General features: G+C 40.4%; 1 protein-coding gene across 10 annotated transcripts in view; it reads right to left on the bottom strand.

Moving 5' to 3' along the window:
- The window catches only part of TNS1 (tensin 1), a 461144-nt gene that overhangs the window by 311651 nt on the left and 126874 nt on the right, over nucleotides 1-22619 (bottom strand). For all 10 annotated transcript variants that reach the window (XM_087712547.1, XM_087712575.1, XM_087712556.1 and 7 more), the window contains exon 2: nucleotides 334-448. In XM_087712547.1, the coding sequence (XP_087568673.1) occupies nucleotides 334-448 (115 nt within the window). The remainder of the gene's footprint in view (nucleotides 1-333; nucleotides 449-22619) is intronic.

The raw sequence follows: 22619 nt of genomic DNA on the forward strand, positions 1-22619 counted from the left end.
GACCAGAGACCTGGTCATTAGCGATGCTGTCATTAACTGAATCATCATGAGACTGGACCCAATTTTACGACCACTTTTACCGTAATTGTTACGTTTGTTAAGCAAATCCAGCTTCCCTATTGACTTTTTTTGTCAGAAATCAGCTGGGAAGGTTGCAAATTGTAATCATGTAATCACGAGACACCGCAACCATTGTAAATGTAAGTCACTTCTTTCAAGGTTGTCATAACTTCAAATCTTCATTCAATAAACAGTCATTAAGTCGAAGACAACCTGTAGTTGTGTTTGGTCTGAAAGCTTGAACTTTACCCTTCCATAGTCACCATCACTCACCTCGGCAAGTACTTCCTTCCCGGGTAATCGCCTGACGACATATCCCACATGGTTTTACTTTCTTGAAACTCTTCACTTTGAAAGTGTGGGATGTAGATGCTTCCAGGTCCTGAGGCTGCAGAGAAGAGATACAATATTGTCAGGTGGGGGTTGGGGGGAAATCACACACTTCACTTTTAAATTGAGAAACGGATTAAAAATTAAGCCAGAATCAGGAAGGAAATAGGCAAATCTCCGGTTGATTCCTAGCAATTAGCATTAGCACTTAGCACTTAGATTTATATATCGCTTCATAGTGCTTTTACAGCCCACTCTAAGCAGTTTACAGAGTCAGCCTGTTGCCCCCAACAATCTGGGTCCTCATTTTACCCACCTTGGAAGAATGGAAGGCTGAGTCAAGCTTGAGTCGGTGATATTTGAACTGCCAAACTGCAGCTAACAGTCAGGTGAAGTAGCATGCAGTACTGCACTCTAACCACTGTGCCACCTCGGATTAGCAACACCCATTGCTAAAATTGAAAAAGTATTGGGGTTGGGGTGGAAACAGGTTTACCTATTGAAAGTTATGTTTGCGGCCTTCCGGTCTGATTCTAAAAATGAATGTGGACTACATCAGGACTTAGACAGTCTTTGTTCCTGATTTTCATCCCTGTCTTGTTCACTCACTATTTCCTATGTGGTTTTTCTTTGGAAATAATTACTTATTTATTATATTTATAACCTGCCTTTCCTCCAAGAGGCAGATGACTTATTTTAGGAGTGCATACATACATACATCCCCACTAAAATGATCCTGTAAAGTAGGCTGGCTGAAAACGCCTCATTGGTCCAAAATGTATCCTCAGTGGATTTGTACAGAGGCCCCATTAGCTCCATTGTAACCCTTTAATTATTATTTATTATTTATAATTATTACAACACACAAGGTCCCAGGTTTCTGTTTTTTAAAGAAGTATATCTGGGGATATAGAATAGAATAACAGAGTTGGAAGGGACCTTGCAGGTCTTCTAGTCCAACCCTCTGCTTAGGCAGGAAACCCTACACCACTTCAGACAAATAGTTATCCAACATCTTCTTAAAAACTTCCAGTGTTGAAGCATTCACAACTTCTGGATCATTGCTAATATGGAACCGCTTCTGTGTCCCAGAGTCATTTTGTGACTTTTTGAGAAGGAAAGTCAGTGGGGAAGCCAGATCCACTTAACAACTATGTTACTAAAGTAACAATTGTGATTGGCTTAATAACTGTGGCAAGAAAGGTTGTAAAATGGGGCAAAACTCCCTTAACAAATGGTTCACTTAGCAACGTAAATTTGGGGCTCAATTGTAATTGTAAGTCAAGGACTATCTGTACTTTGATGAGTAGGTAGCCTACATTCACACAACAGCAGCCTCCCTGCCAGTCTAAACGTCGGACAACATCAGAATTTGAATACCTGTATGGCCTCCCTCCAGTTCCGCCTCTCACAGAGGAGAAAGCTTTTTTCTTTTAAAACTTAAAGCAATTCTTTAGGAGAGTTGCTGTGCTTGAGCTGGGAAAAGAAGCAGCTCTGATAAATGGTTAGAATTATTCCAAGAGACCAAAGAAGATACAAGAATGGATAGATAAATAGTTAATACTTTAGGCAAAAGTAAAATATTAAATTTTACTATGAAATTGTTAAGTCTAGCATCACTTATATCTCTGTTCTAATTTAGTAATTACGTTACTGAGACCTTTTGTTTCATCACAGCCTTGAATCCCACATCAAGTGTGCTCCCACCGTTACAGTATTTTCCTTTTTAATATGTTTTGTAATAATAATTGGATCGGAGAAATCCTCTTTGTAGCAGATCAGCACCATCTTGTGGTCTACCCAGTGCATAATATTCTTGATTGAATTTTCTTGTTCTCTTTAATCGAGCTGTACCTATTGTACTTCCTTAAACATCAAAGGTTTACATTGGAGGGTAACCGAGGAAAATCTGATACATCGTCTGTATCCTTGGAGAGTCTCACCAGGACCATTGGAAAAAATCTTACGGGAAACATTTGAGGGATCCTTTATCTGGAAGGGGTGCAATTGCAGCTTTTTCTAGTAATTTGATGAGTTTTATTGCTTTACTTATTTTATTCCTGATGTCAATTTTTAGTGGAAAAGCAGCATGTGGAATAAACAGTATTTAGCATTCCTTCAGATCTAACTAAAGGCATATTGTTGACTTAAAGAGCAAATTCTTCCACCACTACCACTCCAATTTTTCTTAAGAATTCAAATGCTGTAACTGTTGGTTGGCCAAATAAAATACTGCTCCAATACATTTGATACAGATTTTCCAATTATATTAGGGGAAGCATTTCCTTGCTGCACCACTAGGTGCCAGTATTTCACGCAAATGAATCAACAACAAAAAAAATCTGTTATTGGTTTCACAATTTGCTGGTCAGTGACAATAATAAAGATTATCAACCTATCTATCTAGCAAGTGATTCCCAGTTAGTAGTATAACCAACAAAGGAATAAGAACATTGTTACTTTTTATAGTAAACTGTTCTTTTGTAACTCCATGCTACTACGGTTAGATCTTTTGCAGTGGAAAAAATACATCAAACTTTGGGCAGGGGTGGGCTGCTGGGGGTTCAGAGGGGTTTGAGAGAACCTTTAGCTAAGATTCTCCACAATTTGGCAAACCTCCAAATCTCACTCCTGGCTGGCCCTGCCCTGTCCCTCCCAGGAGTCCTCACACGGCCCGTTTTGGATGCAGGTAAGTGCAGGGTGTCCATGGAGGCTCAGGGAGGGCGAAAAACAGCCCTACTGGAAGTTCAGCACATACAGGCCTGTTTCTGGCCTCCAGAGGGCCTCCGGAGCCTGGAGAGGCCATTTTCGCCCTCCCGGAGGCTCAAATAAAACCTCTGGAGTCCAGGGGGGGGGGGGGCAAAAACACCACCCACCCCACCGTGGTGCAGGAAGCCAACTAGGCAGAGGTGGGTTCCTACTAGTTTGGACCAGTTCGGCTGAGTAGGTAGTAATTCGGCCTGCCACGCCCCTGAACCAGTTCCCTCATCGGCGCCATATGTGGAGCCATTGTGTTTTTTGCTTCTACGCATGTACAGAAGCATTTTTAGTATGGTGCATATGCGATAGTGTGCATCAAGTATGTGCACTTGAAGTGTGTCCCTGAGCGAACTGGCAGTAGCAGCAGCCAGAACCCATCCCTGCGACTAGGCCATGGCCAACATGGCCACGCCCACCCAGCACCAGGCAGAGAACCCCTTGCTAAAAATTTTGAAGCTCATCCCTGACTTTGGGACTACATTTCTTTTTTTTTATTGAAAATTTTGAAAACAAAACTTTTACAAATATTTACCTCCCTCCCCCTAGCCTCCCCACCCAAACCCCACCCCCAAACCTTCCCCCCCCCCCGACTTCCCAGAACCAATACAGGGTACAAATCTTTAACAAAGCTATTCTAAGATAAACGTTTTTAAAAAAAGTTAGTATCATCTTTCATTTGAGCTTTAACTCCTCTTTGCTAGGCTAACTCTAAACAGATTATATCATTCCTTGTTTCTTCAGTCATAAACTATCTGGAATTTCTTAGTCCATATTTATTTTGAGTATAGTCAATCCATCTTCTCCACTCCAGTTTATATCTCTCATTTGAGTGGTCTTTGAGATATGCTGATATTTTAGCCATCTCTGAAAGGTTTGTTACTTTTAATGTCCATTCTTGAATAGTAGGCAAATCTTCCTTCTTCCAGTATTGCGCCACCAACAGTCTTGCTGCGGTTATTAAATGCAAAATCAAGTTAGTCTCTATAACTGTACAATTAGTAATTATACCTAACAAGAATAACTGAGGGGTAAACTTTATCCTTTTTTTAAGAACATTTTGCATAATCCACCATATTTTTATCCAAAATGCTTTTACCTTTTTACAAGTCCACCATATATGATAGTATGTAGCATCGAGACAATCACATCTCCAACATTTAGGTTGTAAATTCGGATACATAGAGGCCAGTTTTTTAGGATCTAAATGCCATCTATAAAACATCTTATAAAAAAAATTTTCTCAAATTTTGGGCTTGTGTAAATTTTACGTTTCTTACCCAAATCTTTTCCAATGTACCCAACATTATTGGTTCTTCAAAATTTTGTGCCCACTTTATCATACAGTCTTTAACTAATTCTGTTTCTGAATCCATTTCTATTAATACATTATATAATCTCTTTATATGCATTGGACTTTGATCCCTAATTTGTTTTAGTAAATTATCCTCATTTTGCATAAAACTGATTTTTTGATCTTTTTTTCATCTGGCCATACTGAAACCATGTTTGAATTGCCTTTTCCTCTTTTAGTACATTCAAGGGTTTTAATTGTAATACACCTCTTTCTAAGGTGAGAAGCTGTCTGTATGTAATTACATCCTGTTTTTGTACTATATTTATATTTTCTATTGCGTGTCTAGGAATTGCCCACATGGGTTCTTATTATTTAGTTTGTATTGATATTTTTTCTAGGCCCACAGTAGAGCATTCCTTAAAATATGACTTTTAAAATTCTTATCTAACTTTTTGTCATATAGCAGGTAAGCATGCCAGCCATATACCAAATCATGTCCTTCGATATTAAGTGTTCTATCTTCTGTTAAGTTAATCCAGTCACTAATTACCGATAAAACTACTGCTTCATAATATAGTTTTAAATTTGGCAATTTCAAACCTCCTCTCTCACGCACATCTTGCATTATTTTTAGTTTTATTCTCGGCTTCTTCCCTGCCCATACAAATTTGTTAATGCCCTTCTGCCATTCTAGCAAATTTGCATCTTTTTAAAGTATTGGTATCATTTGAAAAAGAAATAAAAATTTGGGAAGAACATTCATTTTCACTGCCGCTATTTTTCCCAACAAAGATAATTGTAATTTTTCCCAATTGTTCAAGAGCCGAGGTGGCGCAGTGGTTAAATGCAGCACTGCAGGCTACTGCTAGATCAGCAGTTCAGCGGTTCAAATCTCACCGGCTCAGGGTTGACTCAGCCTTCCATCCTTCCGAGGTGGGTAAAATGAGGACCCAGATTGTTGGGGGCAATATGCTGACTCTCTGTAAACTGCTTAGAGAGGGCTGAAAGCCCTATGAAGCGGTATATAAGTCTACTGCTATTGCTATTGCTATCTCTGTCTGTATGCTGCGCCATAATGGCTCATAATTGTACTTATATTGTTTCCCATTTGAGGTTGAGATATAAACTCCTAGATATTTGAACTTTTTAACTTCTTCCCTTTAGTATTCATATTTTTAACTAGCATCTTTGTTTTCCCTAAATTTATTTTAAATCCAGATACTTGGCCATATTGATTAATCATATTCATTAAAACCTTACTAGATTCCTGTGGTTGGGTTGATGTTATAACAAAATCATCTGCAAAAGCACATATTCTATATTCTTGATGCCTAATCTTGATTCCCTGTAAATCATCTGATCCCCGTATTTTATTCAACAATAATTCCAGAGTTATGATAAATAGTAATGGGGATAGGGGACAACCCTGCCTTGTACCTTTCTCAATTTTAAATGGGTCTGTTAAACTTCCATTGACTATAATTTGTGCTGTTTGTTCCTGATATATTGCTTTAATTGATTGTAAAAAGTGCTCTCCTATTTGCATTTTTTGCATTATTTTCATTAAAAATTGCCAATTCACTCGATCAAAGGCTTTCTCGGCATCTAGAAATATAAGCGCTGCAGGGATTTGATTATTCTTTCCCAAGTATTCCAGTATATTAACAATTTGTCTTACATTACTTCTCATTTGTCTCCCTTGTATAAAACTGGTTTGATCACAATGAATCAATTGCTGAATAACCAACATTAACCTATTTGCTAGTATTTTAGTGAAAATTTTGTAATCTATGTTAAGTAATGATATAGGTCTGTAATTTTTTGGTTGACTAGGATCTTGATCTTCTTTAGGTATCAGGGATATGAAAGCTGTCTTCCAAGATGGGGGTACCTTCCCTTCCATTTGGATCTTATTAAATAGTTCCTTAAGGGGTTCTACCATTTCTAACTGTAAATTTTTGTAGTAAGCCGCTGTCAGACCGTCTGTACCCGGTGCTTTCCCTACCTTTAGCTGTTTAATTACCTGGAGAATTTCCCCCGAAGTTATTGGTTGATTCAATCTCTCTCTCTGCTCATCATTAACTATGGGTATTTTTTCTTTATCCAGGTATCTATCTATATCTGAACCTTGTATTTTGTCATTCATATACAATCCTGTGAAAAATTCACAAAAGACCTTTTGAATCTCATCCTATTTAAATTTATTAGAACTCCTCGCATGTACGCTTTACTTGCGTCCCAGACCATTTCCATAGATGTACCCTTATTCATATTAAAAACAAAATATTCTCTTAACAATTTTTTACATTCATTAATATTTTTCTCATATCTAAATAAATTTTCATTTAATCTCCAAGTCCTTCTTGCTTCCATCCCAAATTGCAGTTCCATCCAAACCAGATTATGATCTGATAAAGCTCTGGAACATATCTTTGTCTTCTTTACCCTAGAAAGCAAATCATTTGTTGTTAGTATAAAATCAATCCTAGAAAAGGATTGATGTCTATCAGAGAAAAATGTAAAGTCATGTTCTTCTGGATTCCTTTCTCACCAAATGTTTCTCAGTTCAAAATCATCCATCATATCGAAAAAGGACTTGGGTAGTTTCGCTCGCGTTTGGATATTTTGCAGGAGGCCCTTCTTATCTTTCTAAGTATCCAAAACACCGTTCCAATCACCCAATAATATGCAAGATCTATAGTCCCAATGTATTAACTTAGTATGGAGCGTTTTGTAAAATTTGTCTTGTTGATTGGGAGCATATATTCCCATTAGAAGTATCTTTTTCCCTTCTAATACCAGTTCTATTGCAATATATCTTCCTTGAGCATCTGCTTCAATTAATTCGGCTTTCATGTCTTATTTTAAGTAAATAACTATACCATTTTTCTTCTCAGGGGCAGAGGCTACAAAGTGTTGTCTAAGTCTTGTATTGATCAAATATTTCTGGTCAGTTAATCTAATATGAGTCTCTTGCAGCCAAATTATGTCATACTTAAATTGTTTCAAATAATGATTTATTTTCTTCCTTTTCTGTGGGGAGTTTAAACCATTAACATTCCAGGTTAAGAACTTAGTTGTCATCTTTAGCTCCCTGAAGTTTTTAAGAGCCATCTGGAGATCCTGTAGTTTGGCTTTTGGCCTGGCTCCTCCCACTGCTTCTGGGCTATAACCTGTGAGTTCTTGGATGGTAACGTGTATTTGTTGCAAAGCTTGTTGTTTTTTTAACTCTTGTTCCATTCGCCTAGTAATCACGCGGGTTTGTCTTTGGTCCTTCACTCCTTCTAGTTCTGAGAGAGGAAGTTGATCCAGCCTTGGTGATCCTTGGGTAGCTTGCTGTCTATCCTGACCTTCTTGTTCTCTTTCTCTGGGTCCTAGAGGGGGGGGGGGATGTCCAGCCTTCAGTATATTATTATAAAAATATTGAGCCTTCCATACTGAGTTAAGATGATATCTTTCTCCCTGGTAAGTAACTGATAACCTGGCTGGGGCCTCCCATCTGAACTTTAGCTGACGATTTCTAAGCTCCTCAACTAAGAAGGCATAGTTTTTCCTTTCCTTTCTTGAAGATAAGAAACAGGGAAAGAACAGAGTGGAAATAGCATGAGAGGGAAATTCACGGGAAAGTTCTCCAAGTTCAAATGTATTCATAAGTGTTCATGATTTTTCTTGTTCTCAATTTGCATATTTATCATTATAATATTATCTGATATGGTAATAAGGAGGGCAGGCAAAAATCTTAAAAGCGTTATCTTGTTGAATTGGGGAAATAGGCCTATACTTCAGTTACTACAAAAATAAAAATTGAAATAAAAAATATTTTGAAGATTGGTTCATCGTTTCTTACATGGGTAAATGGCATCGTTTTCATAACAGAAAAAAGCTGCACTGACTTTCTGTTAGCGGTATTCATCAGCTAGTCAACCATTTTTACCTATCTACATATCAACCTCCTACCAGAGCAAAGGGCCTGCCTAAATAAACAGCCTTCTAATTGGATTGCACATCCTTCTAGAGCTGTCTTAACCTAGCATCTTCTGCAGCGGTACCAAATTCTCAGCCACTATAGTCAAGACCAGGGGTGTCAAACTCAAGGCCTGGGGGCTGAATCCGGCCGGCAGGCTACTTAGGTCTAGCCCATGGGGCCACCCTGGAAACAGCAAAGGACTGGCCCGCAGTACCTCTGCCAGTGAAAATGGAGCTTGGGAGGACAGAGTGCGCAGGAGGCTGTTGCAGCTGAAAACAGAGCGTACCACAGGTGCCCCCGATACAAATGATGTTGAGATGGCCACACCCATCCTGGCCACACCAACCCCAGCCCCCCAAGGTCAAACACAACTCTGATGCAGCCCTCAATGAAATTGAGTTTGACACCCCTGGTCAAGACTGTGCTAGCTGGAAAATTTTGGGAGTTGTAGTCAAAGTACAGAGTAAGAGCCAAGGTGGCGCAGTGGTTAAATGCAGCACTGCAGGCTACTGCTAGATCAGCAGGTCAGCGGTTCAAATCTCACCGGCTCAGGGTTGACTCAGCCTTCCATCCTTCCGAGGTGGGTAAAATGAGGACCCAGATTGTTGGGGGCAATATGCTGACTCTCTGTAAACCGCTTAGAGAGGCCTGAAAGGCCTATGAAGCGGTATATAAGTCTACTGCTATTAAAAAGTAATCAATGTTCTCTCTAAGGTGCGCGGCTGCGCGGGCGTGCACATGGCAAGAAAACACCGCACACTTTTCAACTACCGCACAGTGATTTCTACTGCCACAGGCTCAGAAGCTGTGGAGGAGGACCTTTGCAGGCGGCTAGAACTGGCCACCCGCAAAGGACCTCCCTGAACTTGTTTTGATGAGCACGGGGCAACTGACAGTAGTTGTGAAGCCCCAAAGCCCCCGCTGCCACCACTAGAATAACTGCTGCCATCTCCTCCTCCTCCTCTAACAGCACTGCCAGATTTGCTGTCCAGCGCTGCGGCTGAGGTGAAGCTGCCAAAGCTCCTGCCAGTGCCCCTCCCATGGCAGCGGCGCCTCCCCCTCCGCTCGGAGCACCTGAGCTGGGCCCTGCGTTACTCCTGTCCCCTCCTTTTGAGGATCTTTGAGGCTGCAGGAGCCAGTAGGAAGGCGGCGGAAGGGGCGGGAGCAGGAAAAAAAGGCCCCATGGCTCCTCAAAAGCATGGCAGAGGAGGAGGGGGCAGGGGTAACGGGGTGCCCAGCTCAGGTGCTCCAAGCAGAGGGGGAGCCGCCCCCTGCGCTGCCACAGGCGGGGGCTCCAGCGGGAGCTTTGGCGGCTTCACCTCAGCCGCAGCGCGGGGCAGCAAATGTGGTGGTGCTGTTGGAGGAAGAGGAGACAGCAGCAGTTATTCTAGTGGCGGCAGGGGCTCATCTGCATCTTCAGTGGCAGCCCTGCCCCCGGTGAAAACACCCGAAGATGGCACAGATCCATGCAGATGACGTCGTCGCAACATGACTGGAGGAGGAATTCTGGTAGTTGAAGTCCACAAGTCTTAAAGCTGTCACGTTTGAACACCCCTGGGTTTTTTTTTCTAAAGGGTTAGAGGTGCAAAGATATTGTAACTTGACAGCTTTAAGACTTGCACACTTCAATGCCAGAGTTCCTCAGCCAACATTTTGGTTGCTAAGCAGGAGCGTTGTTAAGTGATACTGATATTATATAACACTTTTAATTAAGCGGGTACCTTGAATAAACATAACTTTGAGTTTCAAATAATACTGATTTCGTTGTTGTCTTAGGTGACATCTGTGAAAAAAATTCAGGTGCTCAGGCATGAAAATGTGCCGCTCAAACACTATACTTTTATGCTCACACTGAAAAAAAAAATAGAGGGAACATTGAAAGTAATATGAAGAAAGATATACTCAGAGAAGCCTCCACATCTGACATATCATATGCATGTCAGCCCAAATGTATTCCCAGAATCATTCTACAGATGAATAAATCTTAGTGTGTAAAGGGACAAATTCCCACTTCTGGGTCAAACCTAAGTATAATCCACTGGCTTGTGAACTACTCGCTGTTTATTTAGCCTAACTCACTGTGCTCTTTGGATGCTGGCTTGTGGCTTCATTTATCCCCCCCCCCCCAAAATGCCTAAGAATGAAGACTGAAAACTAAAACTATAGCTTTAAAGCAGCAAAGTCATAGTTCGAAATTCATAATTCATGTTAACTAGACTGAACATACCACATACAACCACTTGTGGTCAGGAGGAGCCAGTGGTTTACTCGCAGTTTAAAGACAAGCCCTGGTAAGTCATTAAATTATAGAGGAATTACTGCAGAGGTTGAAAGAAATGGGGCCGAGAGAAGAATTACCTTCCTACTACTGGAATTATTTTTATAAGTGAATTGGCACGTCTTGCCAGGAAAAAAATAATGGGAAAATGAAAAATAAGGTTCAGAAGGTAACCTCATCATTGGTGATGTGAAAATTGAGACCAAATTTCATTATAAAGTACCTCTGGAATTAAGACTTTGCAGCCAAGCAATTTAACGAAATACGATGGCCTTGCAATTTCCACATTTAATGACATCATTCACCATTCATTCTCTTTTCTTCTATCTTTCCTACAGTAAAAAGGGAAATGTCATAACCATTCTCTGTCCAACACAGAAAGAAGGGTGGGACTGCTTCCACTCAAGTTGCAAGATTAGGTCAAGAAGAGGATCTATCACCTTTCATGATCTGCGAGTTGGAAAGGAAATCAATTCTGCATTCTGACTGTTACCCCTCTGCCTCCCCCCTCCCACCATCACCCAAAACATTGGGACTGAAATAGTACTATTAGTCCAATTGCTATTTATGGCCATTCTTCCATGTCTTCATCTAGTTTTGGATAGCTAAGTTACTCTGTCCAGCAGCAAATATTTGTCGGCCTCCATTGCTCCATCTGACATAAACATCCTTGCTGTTCTTGATGTTACGTACATGTGCCCTGAAACTTTGCAAGAGGAACATCCATGGAAATATGAATGGTAACTGATTGAATGCCTCAACTAAAGAGGACCCCCAGACTAACATTGCTATGTTGTCATCTAGTCAAGGGTTGCTTTAGGTAAATGAATCACTCCTGGTATTTACTTTCCATTAAAAGATGTCCTTTAAAGTCAAGCTAGACTCAATCATGCAGTTTTCTTGTTAATGTGATGGAAGTTGATTTGCAATTGCCAATCTGGATTGCTGCCCTAAACTTTCTTGGTAATCTTCCAAATATTAACCAAGATTTTACCCTGTTTAGCTTCCAGGTCTAAAAACGAGATGGCCAAACACTGCCCTTTTAGTTTACTCATGATTTGGTGCCTTCATTATGTCCATCTCACAGCAGCACTCTGCATTTCAAACTCATGATCTGTAACATGGATGACATCATTCCAGAAGGGGGTCTTGAAAGAGCACAGAACAAACACATTCTTCCATTCTTCCTTTTGATCATTCTTAAGATGCAAGATTAAAATATCTTAAATAGTGCATTTGAATGAGCTCTTGGATTATGACACACGATAAAGGAAATCTACAATAATTTAACTTCCTTTTTATTATTCAAGCCTTACTAAAGCTTCTAAGGGAAGCTGAATGAGTAGCAACTTTCCCATACAAGCCCAGCCAAGCCAAGCATGCCAGTTAAAAAGTTTACTTGATCCTAAATTTCCTAGGCAGAAATGACCTCTGTTCCTTCCCCTCCCCAAGCTTCTACTATTTCTCATCCTATTAACCTCCAGGGAAAGTTGAATAGAGCAGGGGAGAAGGCTGTTTATTTAATTTGAACATGAAGAATGAAGCTTTGTCAGCCTGATAAACCCTATGTCTATGTCCTGGGCTGCAACCACATTCCCGCTTCAATCCACGAACACATGCTCCCCCCTCTGTCTCTGTCTCTCTCTGTCTCTCTCTGTGTGTGTCTCTGTCTCTGTTTCTCCCTCACGCACACACACACTCCTCTTCCAGAAGGCTCTGCCACTATTTGTTGTATTTTCTTATACCACCTAAGGCAGGTCCCCCAACCCGTCCCCGTCCCCGTCCCCGTCCACAAAATGCCAGAAACCAGGCTGTGCAAACAAGCAAAGCCCCATCTGTGGGATGCAGGCAGCACATAAAACTACAACCTCTCCAGTCCATGGAAAAAAAACCTCTCCCCATCTAAACCGCTCCATGGAGCCCAAAAGGTTAGGGACCACTGACTAAGGTAATATCTTTTCAATATGACACTTCAGATATTGATGTCATGCCCTGTGTTCCTTTAAAAAAATGCAACAGTGAGCCAATCTCCATTGTACAGGGCATGGATTTGGCCTCCCAATTCAAATCAGAAAAGTAGAGTCTTAGGGGTCTTCTCTGCCCTCCCCACAAACATACATAGCAACATAAGCAGTGCCATGCTGGTTTGGACCTCTGGCCCATCCAGTCCAGCAGTCTGTTCTCCTACTGGCCAATCAACTGCACAAAGGAAGCTCACTTGCACCATGTCCAATGTATTTTTCTGCCACCTCCTCATGTTATTACTTCCATCTCGTTCCCTTCATCTCATCCCCAACCCACAGGGACACAGTCATCTTTAAGTCATCTTGAGCTGCTCCAGTTTTAAAGTAGTTGCTTACGTTTCCCCTCTTTTCCTTACGCAATTCTTGCCATGAATACTATCTGACATGTTTCACTAACAATGTGGTTGCTATCATGGTCAACAGTTGGAATCTTCCCAGCTGCTCCTGACCATTCTAGGATGGGGGGGGGGGATTCCCAGCAGCTACTCTGCATGGTTGCTGAAGAGGCTGGTTCCCTGGCTTTAAGAGAGGCATCTAGGCATGCAATGTCTGACCATCATTTCTTAAGTTGGCTCCTTATAAACATTACTTTTGAATTTTTTTAGAAGAATGCTAGATCCATGTTCAGAAACTGGTCCATTGACAAACCACAAGCATAAAAGTAGAGTTGCTTCAAGCACATGGTTTGCCATCTACAACATACAGTGTAAGAACTGTAACAGCCTCTACATTTCTGGCAGAAGACTGGCAGCCACAAACACCAACCAGCAGTCAGAATGAAGGCACAATGAAAACTCCTTGATCTCACAATACATAGACTTAATTGTAGTTTCAACTGGGAAACTATGAGCATCTTAGACCAAGCTAAATCGAAAAATGCTAGGAAATTCCAGGGAGTCTGGCATTCAGATAAATCAGCCATCGATAGACATATGGAGATAAACCACATTTGGACACTATTCAAAAAAGGCAATAAAAAAACTAAAAAGGAAACAAAAAGACCAGAATTAATCCCCTCCAGAAGCCTACACCCAGATAAGCAGGAATTAACACCAGAGAAACAATCAAACAAAAAATAATACCCTAATCAAGGAACTATTAGAGAGAAAACCACACCCTCACAAACACTGGCAGGGCACGATATGACCAACCCTACATTCTCTAACACTGATGTTATTTAGTCAGCTGATGAAACATCTGCAAGCAAAACCAAGCTCAGACAGCACCAAAGTGTTTGTCTCATTTCTTCATCACAATAAACCCAGTTTATACCAGCATGTTTTTCTGCTATCTAAAGAACTGACGGATAGCACTGTAACATGTCCATCAGCAAGAATCCTTAAATTTGAAATTAGAAACAGCCACAGTTTTTGCTACCCATTCTTTCCCCTGATCTTTTTTCATCTTTTTGTGCTACACTTCCATAAGAGATGCAAGGTTAGAAGATGGGCAAACAGAACATGAAAATAAATGGGATTAATAATCATTGGTTCCCTGGAAACCATTATCAGGTCTGCCAAGAGGAATATTGAGTGCTGGAAAAAGACTAATATGGGCCCCCTCACCTATACACGTTTCTGTTTTTCCTTGCATTTTTGAGCTCCAGATTTTTGAGATGACATTTCATAAACTGAAATGAAATATAACATATATTCATAAATGAAATGAAACTAAACTTGCAAATTTAAATAAACAAGTAATGAAATTAAAATTCAATAAATTACATAAATAACGGTTCACTGAGTTTCAGATTAATAAAGGTTATGTCAAACGAGCCTGCAAGGCGGTTTTGCTATACACACAAAGTACAGAGTATGAACTACATATCCAATATTGTTTTTCTCTTTTAAAATTTGGTTTTGTAAACATTTTATTAAAAAATCTCCTTCATGGGCCCCCTTTGAAGTCTGTGGGCCCCGGAACAATGTACTGGCTGCAACCCCCCCCCCCCCACTCTCCTCAGGCCTGACCACTATCAATCGTGTTGACAAGACAAATAATTCCATATCCCACTCCTACTTGGTTGGTTTCTCTAACCTAGAGATTTTCCAGGTGAAGCTTTTAATAGCCGTGTTCATAAGCTACTCAACCATAATTTAGCCTCTTGTATAACATGCTAAACATGTGATAGTTTTATTGTTGAACATGTTCTTCTAAACTCCCAAATAGAACTAAGCTATAATTCCATTAGCTAACATATGTGTTGTGCAGACACATTCAATGCGAGATCACAATGCCTCCTGGAAACAATTTTACAGAAACTCCAAATGATTTAATCAGCTGTGATTCTACATTTCCCTTCCATGATTCTTGTCACTGCAGAAAAATACATGAGAGGGGAACCTTCAGAGTAACAGCTAAGGATTGTTATTACAGTGAAAAAGGAAAATCCAAATTGAGGCTAAGTGGAAGGAATTATTCCCAGAGAAAGTAGATTGTGTGTTGGTGATTTTTCTGTTTTCTTTTATATTTGCCAATTAAGAAACAGAAAAGTAATTTTCCACAAATTGTGAAATTCACTAGTTTTTTATTTTTAGAGCCAAGTCCTCTCAATCCTACAAGGTAGAACAGACTAAAAAACTAATGCCATATAGATCAGGACTATTTTTACCGTAGCAGCTACAGTAACAGAATCTGTCTGAATGTGCTTCCTTCTCCCTCAGTTTATCTTAAACTAGGGAGAGGCTTGCTTTAGCTTGTTCCTCAGGTCAGTCTGGTCTCAAGCCCTATTTATGGGACTTTGCCTTCGTAATGGTCTTCCTTCCACCCTTTAAGGCCAATCTCTATTCCCTCTAAGAAACGGGTGTAAAACTCGATTTCATTGAGGGCCATATCAGGTTTGGGTTTCACCTAAGGGGCCAGGATGGGTGTGGCCAGTTCAACATCACTCATGTTGGGGATGCCTGTGGTGGCTCGAGCATTCTGCCAGCAAAAATGGGCTCCCGAGATCCATTTTTGGCTGCGACAGCCTCCTGCAACCCTCTGCCACCTAAAATGGAGCTTGTGAGGGCAGCGGGCAGCCGTCCTGAGCTCCATTTTTGCTGGCAGAGGCACCGTGGGCCAGTCCTTTGCTGTTTCCAGGCAGCTCTGCAGGCCAGTTCTAAGCACTCCGCAGGCCATATCCAGCCCGCGGGCATTGAGTTTGATACTCCTGCTGTAAGATTAGGTCTGGTTGTGGGCTCTCAGGACAATTACTCAGAAGTGTCAGAGTCCCCATCCTTGAGGTCTGAACTTGAAAACGTTAAAGAACAAGATTCTAACTGCTCTGATTAATAGTAGAAAGCAGATTAAAGTTGCAAACCAAGAATCTCAATAAGTTCCCCACTTTCAAACAAAATATCTATATGTAGGCTATTAGTGCAGTCTTTTGCATTTTCCTCATGTTATCTATATAAAGAGATGGACCTCTTTTCTGAAGGAAAGGCGATTGTCTTCTCTCCACTGTTTTGACAGCTGCCATTCCTATCAGTGTGAGAACTAACTCTCACAATTTGTAAATTTAAATGCAAATTTTGTAGCCCAGTACTACAAGCACTGTCCCACTCACTACACCCTCCAGCACAGCATACAGATTTATTTTACCTGTTGACTATGTCTACACAACAGAATCACAGAGTTGGATGGGACCTTGGAGGCCTTCTAGTCCAACTTCCTGCTCAAGCAGGAGATCTTATACCATTCCAGATAAGTGGCTATCCAATCTCGTATTAAAAGCCTTCGATGATGGAGCACTCATAGCTTCTGAAGGCAAGTTTTTCCATTGAATAATTACTCTCACCATTAGGATATTTGTTCTTAGTTTTAGGCTAATCTCCTTGATTAGTTTCCATCCATTGTTTCTTGTCTTGCTTTTTGGTGCTTTGGAAAATAGGCTGACCATCTCTTTCTACTTACCTACCCACCCACCCACACTGAAATACCCCATAAACATTGGAACAGCATGCAATCAAGTGTTCTTTTAAAGTATCATTGTTTTCTTATATGATCTGTATATCATTTAGATATCTGACCTAACCATTTCCATCCATTTAACTTCACCTATTTTAAAACATGTGATTTAGTACCCTGCATTTTCAGTTTGACAATTTTAGATTTTCCTTGGTTTATGCTTTGCAGATTCTGTGTTCTAATTTTACGTAAAATAAGGAATGCTTTTTTCAGTCACATCAAGCTGGTAGTCCTTGGGAGGGCTTCCCCACAGGATGTCTATGGAGATTCTCTGTCATCCAAGTCATGGTTGTCCCAAAGGTGTTTTTCAAGAGGCAACTGGACTTTCTGGTTGGTTGATTGGTTAGTTGGTGGTTTATGTTTGTTTGTTTGTTTGTTTTAAGATGTTTCGGTTCTCATCCAAGAAGCTTCTGTTGAAGAAGCTTCTTGGATGGGAAGCGAAATGTTTTCAAAGAAAAACCAGAAAGTCAAGTTGCCTCTTGAAAAAGCACCTTTGGGGTTCCCCACAGTATATTCTTCTCTATATAACCATGCTATTGGCACATTCTAGAGAACTAATCATCATGTGTGTCACATCTGAGATATAAATAAAATTATCTTGCAAAGAAATGATGGAGACCAGAACCTTCAAATCTACCATAGCATAAGAAGTCTTGATTTGAGGGATCTATTATGGAAGAACAATCCTTCAAAGTCTGCGAGATGTAAGTGTTGGTACTGGGAATTCCTCCAATATTTTTTTCAGAAAGTCTGGACAAACCTTTTTCAACTTGGTGGCCTCCGGATTAGTTGCATCATAGCTTCTGCTCATCTCAGACCACCATGTCCTTTAAAGGGATAATAGGGGCCATTATATTACATACATGGAGAGCTTCACATGGAAGCAAACTGGACATCAATAGCAGTGGTGGGATCCTGCCGGGTTAACAACTGGTTCGGTGATTCCATGCTTCATGCGTGTGCACAGTTTTAACAAAACGTACCTTCCACATTACTTCTGGGGAGAAACACAACTGAGGCACGGCAATCCACTTTGCCATGTGAATCAGCTGAGAGGATACAGGTAAGTAAAGTGCAGGGACAGACAGGAAGGCCCAGATGATTGTCAGAGCGAACCAGTTTGCTCCCCAACTGATCGTTGGAGCTACCGGTTCACCTGAAACAATCCGAACCAGCTGAATCCCACCCCTGAACAGTGCAGCAGCAAGGAAACCATTCCCACAGTTATGCTTAGACATAGGCAAAAGCCCAGTGATGGGTTATGACTGGTATGCCCTGGTACGGGCGTACCAGTGCCTGCCGGGAACACCGGGTACCGTTCTGGTATGGTGCTCCAGAGGGCCCACCCACCCACCCACGCTCCTTACCGATATTTGAACTTTTTGAGGCTTCCGCACACACGCATGGAGCATACGGCGAATGCGCAATGCTCCATCGAACAGCTGGAACGTCGTGGAGCATCATGGAGCATCGCAGGTGGTACGTACGCATGAGCGTGCTGCGCGCGTTCATGTGGTGGACACTGGGCCCCGTTGCACTGTACTGGTTGCAACGGGATCCGGAATCCACCACTGAAACACCCACTTAAACAGTCCTTTCTGTCATTTTCAAAATAAACCACAAGGAGGCAAGAATAGAGTTTTCCAAAGTAACTAAAACCTCTAAATCCTGTCCATTATAAGATCTGCAGAGAAGATGATAAAAATTGCAACTGGAAATTCTACTGGGGAATGATAGGAGGAAAAAAAAAAGATTGAAGAGATCCAGACTTCCTTCCTCCCTTTCTTTCCAACATTTGGATCAAGGCTATGACTTGAGTCTCACACCATACATTAAGGATGAAGAAGGCAGCAGTTTTGGTTTTTAGGAAAGGGTTACGCCACAGGCCTGAATGTTTTATGAGATAGGCCCAGAAGAGTAATTCTACCCCTTCTCTGGCAAACACATAATGCTATCTATCATCTATCTATCTATCTATCTATCTATCTATCTATCTATCTATCTATCTATCTATCTATCTATCATCTATCCATCTATCTATCTATCTATCTATCTATCTATCATCTATCTCTCTGTGTGTGTGTGTGTGTGTGTGTGTACACACACACACATACACACACACACATACTTAGATTAGATCATTTTATAATTGATGGTTGGTATGGAAAAAGGAGGCAATCTGTGCAGAATTAAAGGTGATCGGACCTCTGTCAGCTTCCCTGACCCGTGTTCCAAAGGCATCCAGCTGTTTGCAAGTTGAGTTGGCAAGGAAGTCTTCAGGCCACGATCCCCAATCTTGCTTGGTTCCTATTGGCTCCAAGAAGACTGTTGTGGGGGGGAAATCTCCCTTTCCCTGTCTCCTTTCCTCAGTGAGTTTATAAGGGGCAGTCAGGCAAAAGCAAAAGATCCAGGACTTACAGATGAAGGGAAATTAATCTGGCACTTTACCAAAAACGGAGCTACCAGTGTAAAACTAAATCTTCCCTCCTGATGACTCAAACGCTAATTAGATTAGCATCTTTGCTGAGCAGTGCTCAGGCACACCACAAAGTCCTGTAACTCTTGAGAAAAACAAATTGCATCTGCTTTAGGAGGTTTGCCATGGGGATGCAACTTGCATGTGCAAATTGTATTTTATTATTTCTGCCTCTTCTCCACCTCCCCCTTAAAAAGAAATAAAGACTTTCCACTCCTATGAATGTTCTTGTGCCTTAGAAACTCTATTGTTCCTATCTTCCTGTCCATATTCTAAAATCACCAATAGAAGACAATATTTGTACCTCAGGGTTGAACCGCAGGGTTCCTGGCGCTCTCTGAGGATGTTTTCTTGCAGATGTTTCATTACCCAACTAGATAATATAATCAGTGCCAGGAGGGAGTGGAGTTTGCAAACCTCTAGCACTGATGATGTTACTTAGTTGGGTAATAATTGTCATCTGCAAGACATAATATATATTTTAATATCACTTCACTCAGCTGTTTTAACCAACTGTTTGCTCTGAATTTTATTGCCATTTCCTCAAGATGTATTTAATGAAAAGCAATATAAATGTTTTAAATTAAAAAATGCAGGTGGCCCTCATTTAGCAACCATAATTGGGACTGGTACCTCAGTTATTAAGTGAGACAATCTCTAAGTGAAACCACAAGTGTGTTTATGATCTTATTTCAGCTATCTTTTGCTTTTCAAACCCGTGAAGGATATAAATGTGCAGATTGGTCAGAAATACCACGAGTACAAGTTGCCCATTGAATCCATAATGGTGAAACTCATTCACAAATATTTATTATTTTTATTTATCTAAATTTAAATTTATTATCCACCAAATACTAAACTAGCCATGAAATTGTGTGTGTTTATATACATGTACATTTACACAGAGATTTAAAAACATTGAGAAATGTTGACTAAGTGAATCCAAACAGGCTAAGCAAAGATTTTTTAAATACAATAGTCAAGGACTTTTTACAAGCAGAAACTAGATAACTTCCAGACAAAGAAATTGTAGACTGAAGATGAATCCATGAAAAGCAGAGCCAACGTGCCTGACAAAGAACAAAGAGCTGGCGAGTAGACCAATTCTTTGAATCTCTCTGGAAAAAAAAAGAGGGCCAGAGATCAACCACGAGAGTTCCAGATAGTTTCAACTCTCAAATTGTTTCAACTCCTACGCTCAAAAACAACACTATGGAGCACTGCACACCAAGACAACTAGACACAAGAACAGTTTTTCCCCCGAACGCCATCATTCTGCTGAACAAATAATTCCCTCACCACTGTCAAACTATTCACTAAGGCTTCATTACTATTAGTCTTCTCATCGTTCCTATCACCCATCTCCTCCCACTTATGACTGCAGGACTGTAACTTTGATGTTGTATTCTTATGATTTATACTGATATTGATTGTTTCCTGATTTCTTATTGATACCCTATGACTATCATTAAGTGTTGTACCTTATGATTCTTGACGAATGTATCTTGTCTTTTTATGTACACTGAGAGCATATGCACCAAAGACAAACTCCTTGTGCATCAAACTTTTATAAATTGGACATTACAGGGAACTAAAGATTTTCTACTAAAGGAAAAGAATACATAGACTTATCTAACAGGCCCAGAGTGGTGAAAAATTTCCCAACACTGAAAATGGAATCAAAAATTAATATTAATAATGTCAACAGAGATATTTGATCTAGAATCTTTCAAGTCTCAGTTCCACATCTTAATCTCTGCATTTCCTCTATGACTCTTCCATCTGACCAAACACTAAGAGTGATTGAGAACTGTCAGTTTTAAAGCCTACAAGGAGGGAGACCACATGCATATCTCCACTGAAGAACATGGATGGCATCCAAGAGCAGACAGCTAATCAGTCAGAAGGCCCACATTCTCCAAGTAATGCTGTCCACTTGAGCATTTTTTTTGTATGGTTGGTTATAAATGTTTTGATTTTGATTAGAGTGACTGTTTAGATTGATTACATAAGTATTTTTTCTTATTGCAAAGGAAATTTCTTTTGTCTCAAACCAAAAACAAAGAAATGGTGATCTAGTTTCATGCATTAATATATTAATCCATCAGTCTACCAGAGAGTGTTATCACTATCGTAACTTGTGAACTCATTACATACTGGAATGTGAAAAGGCCAAACACAACTGGCTGGGTCACACAGCACACTGAAACAAGTTCTCTAACTTCAGTTGCTGTGTTCACATAACACGCTATTCTCCAAAACAAAATAAATTATGTTCCATCTCAATGCAATGGCCTAGTATATACATACATACATACATACATACATACATACATACATAATTTTATTTTAAAACCTCAAAATGCAGAAAAGAATAAAAAGCAGTAGAAAGAAGATTCTGAAAGAAGATTGCTGCAAACCTAAGTATGTTTACAAAGTTATCCCTTATTCTACAAATACAAAAAAGCTCACTTTTTTCTACTATGCATTTTCTTTTCTGATCATCGAAACCACAAGAAATAAGTACTTTTTTTTCTGTTTCATGAAGAAGTCTAAAAGGGTTTCCCAGTCAGCCATAAACGTAGATATTGTCTTTTCTCTAATCAAAGAAGTTAGTTTAGTCAACTCTGCAAGTTCCGTCTTTTTGGCCAACCATGCAATGGCTTAGTTTAAACAACATGTTAAGATAATGGCTGGGCTCCAACAAGTCACTGAGCCATAAGCCATTCATTTCCATTTTACCCTCATCTAGTGTGTTGTGCAGATTTAGCCAATGAGTGAATGAGTATTGGGGTTGAGGTTGAGTCTAACATAGGGTGAAACTTCCACTGAATCTAAGATTTGGCTCAAGATGGGGCTATTTGCACTCCAGAAGTGTTATTAATAAATAAAAAGGAATTGCTATGTAATTTTTGCCTTGATTGTTCAGGGATTTTTCATCTGTTGGTCTACTTTTAAGATGGGTAAAAGACTCAGTCAGACCAGGAATTTAAGCACAGCATGTCTTAGATTGTTGCTGGGGCAAAAAGTTAAGGATTTTGAGATCCTCCTGGAAAAATTAAGCAATGTTCCACAAGGCATTCCTTCCCAGATGGGTGTCAGGATTCCAAATAGCATTCAAAAGTAAATCAGAGTCTGAGGCAAAGGATTCCTCAAAGTTCCAATATATTAAGAGAGCCATATTGGCACATCTGGGAAAACCCGAATCTGAAAGCTGCCCAGATTTCCCACCCAGTTGAAAGTTCAAGACCTTGCCCCCACACCCACAAGCCCATCACATGGTCCAATATTCCACTGCCATGCTGGCAGTTCCCCCACATCCAGTTCCTGCCAGGTGCAGAGACAAAGGATGACCTTGGCTTTCTAGAAAGAATTTTGTTATGGCTACATATCATCCAACTCCATATAATCCTCCCTCCCATTCTCCCACAATAGAAAATGCAGAGTAGAATAATAGAAAGTGTGACAGGGCTGAGATCCAA

The sequence above is a fragment of the Thamnophis sirtalis genome, unplaced genomic scaffold (genome assembly GCF_051295495.1).
Source record: "Thamnophis sirtalis isolate CommonGarterSnake01/CBP01778 unplaced genomic scaffold, rThaSir2_p1.2 scaffold_1, whole genome shotgun sequence".
Classification (NCBI taxonomy): Eukaryota; Metazoa; Chordata; class Lepidosauria; order Squamata; family Natricidae; genus Thamnophis; species Thamnophis sirtalis.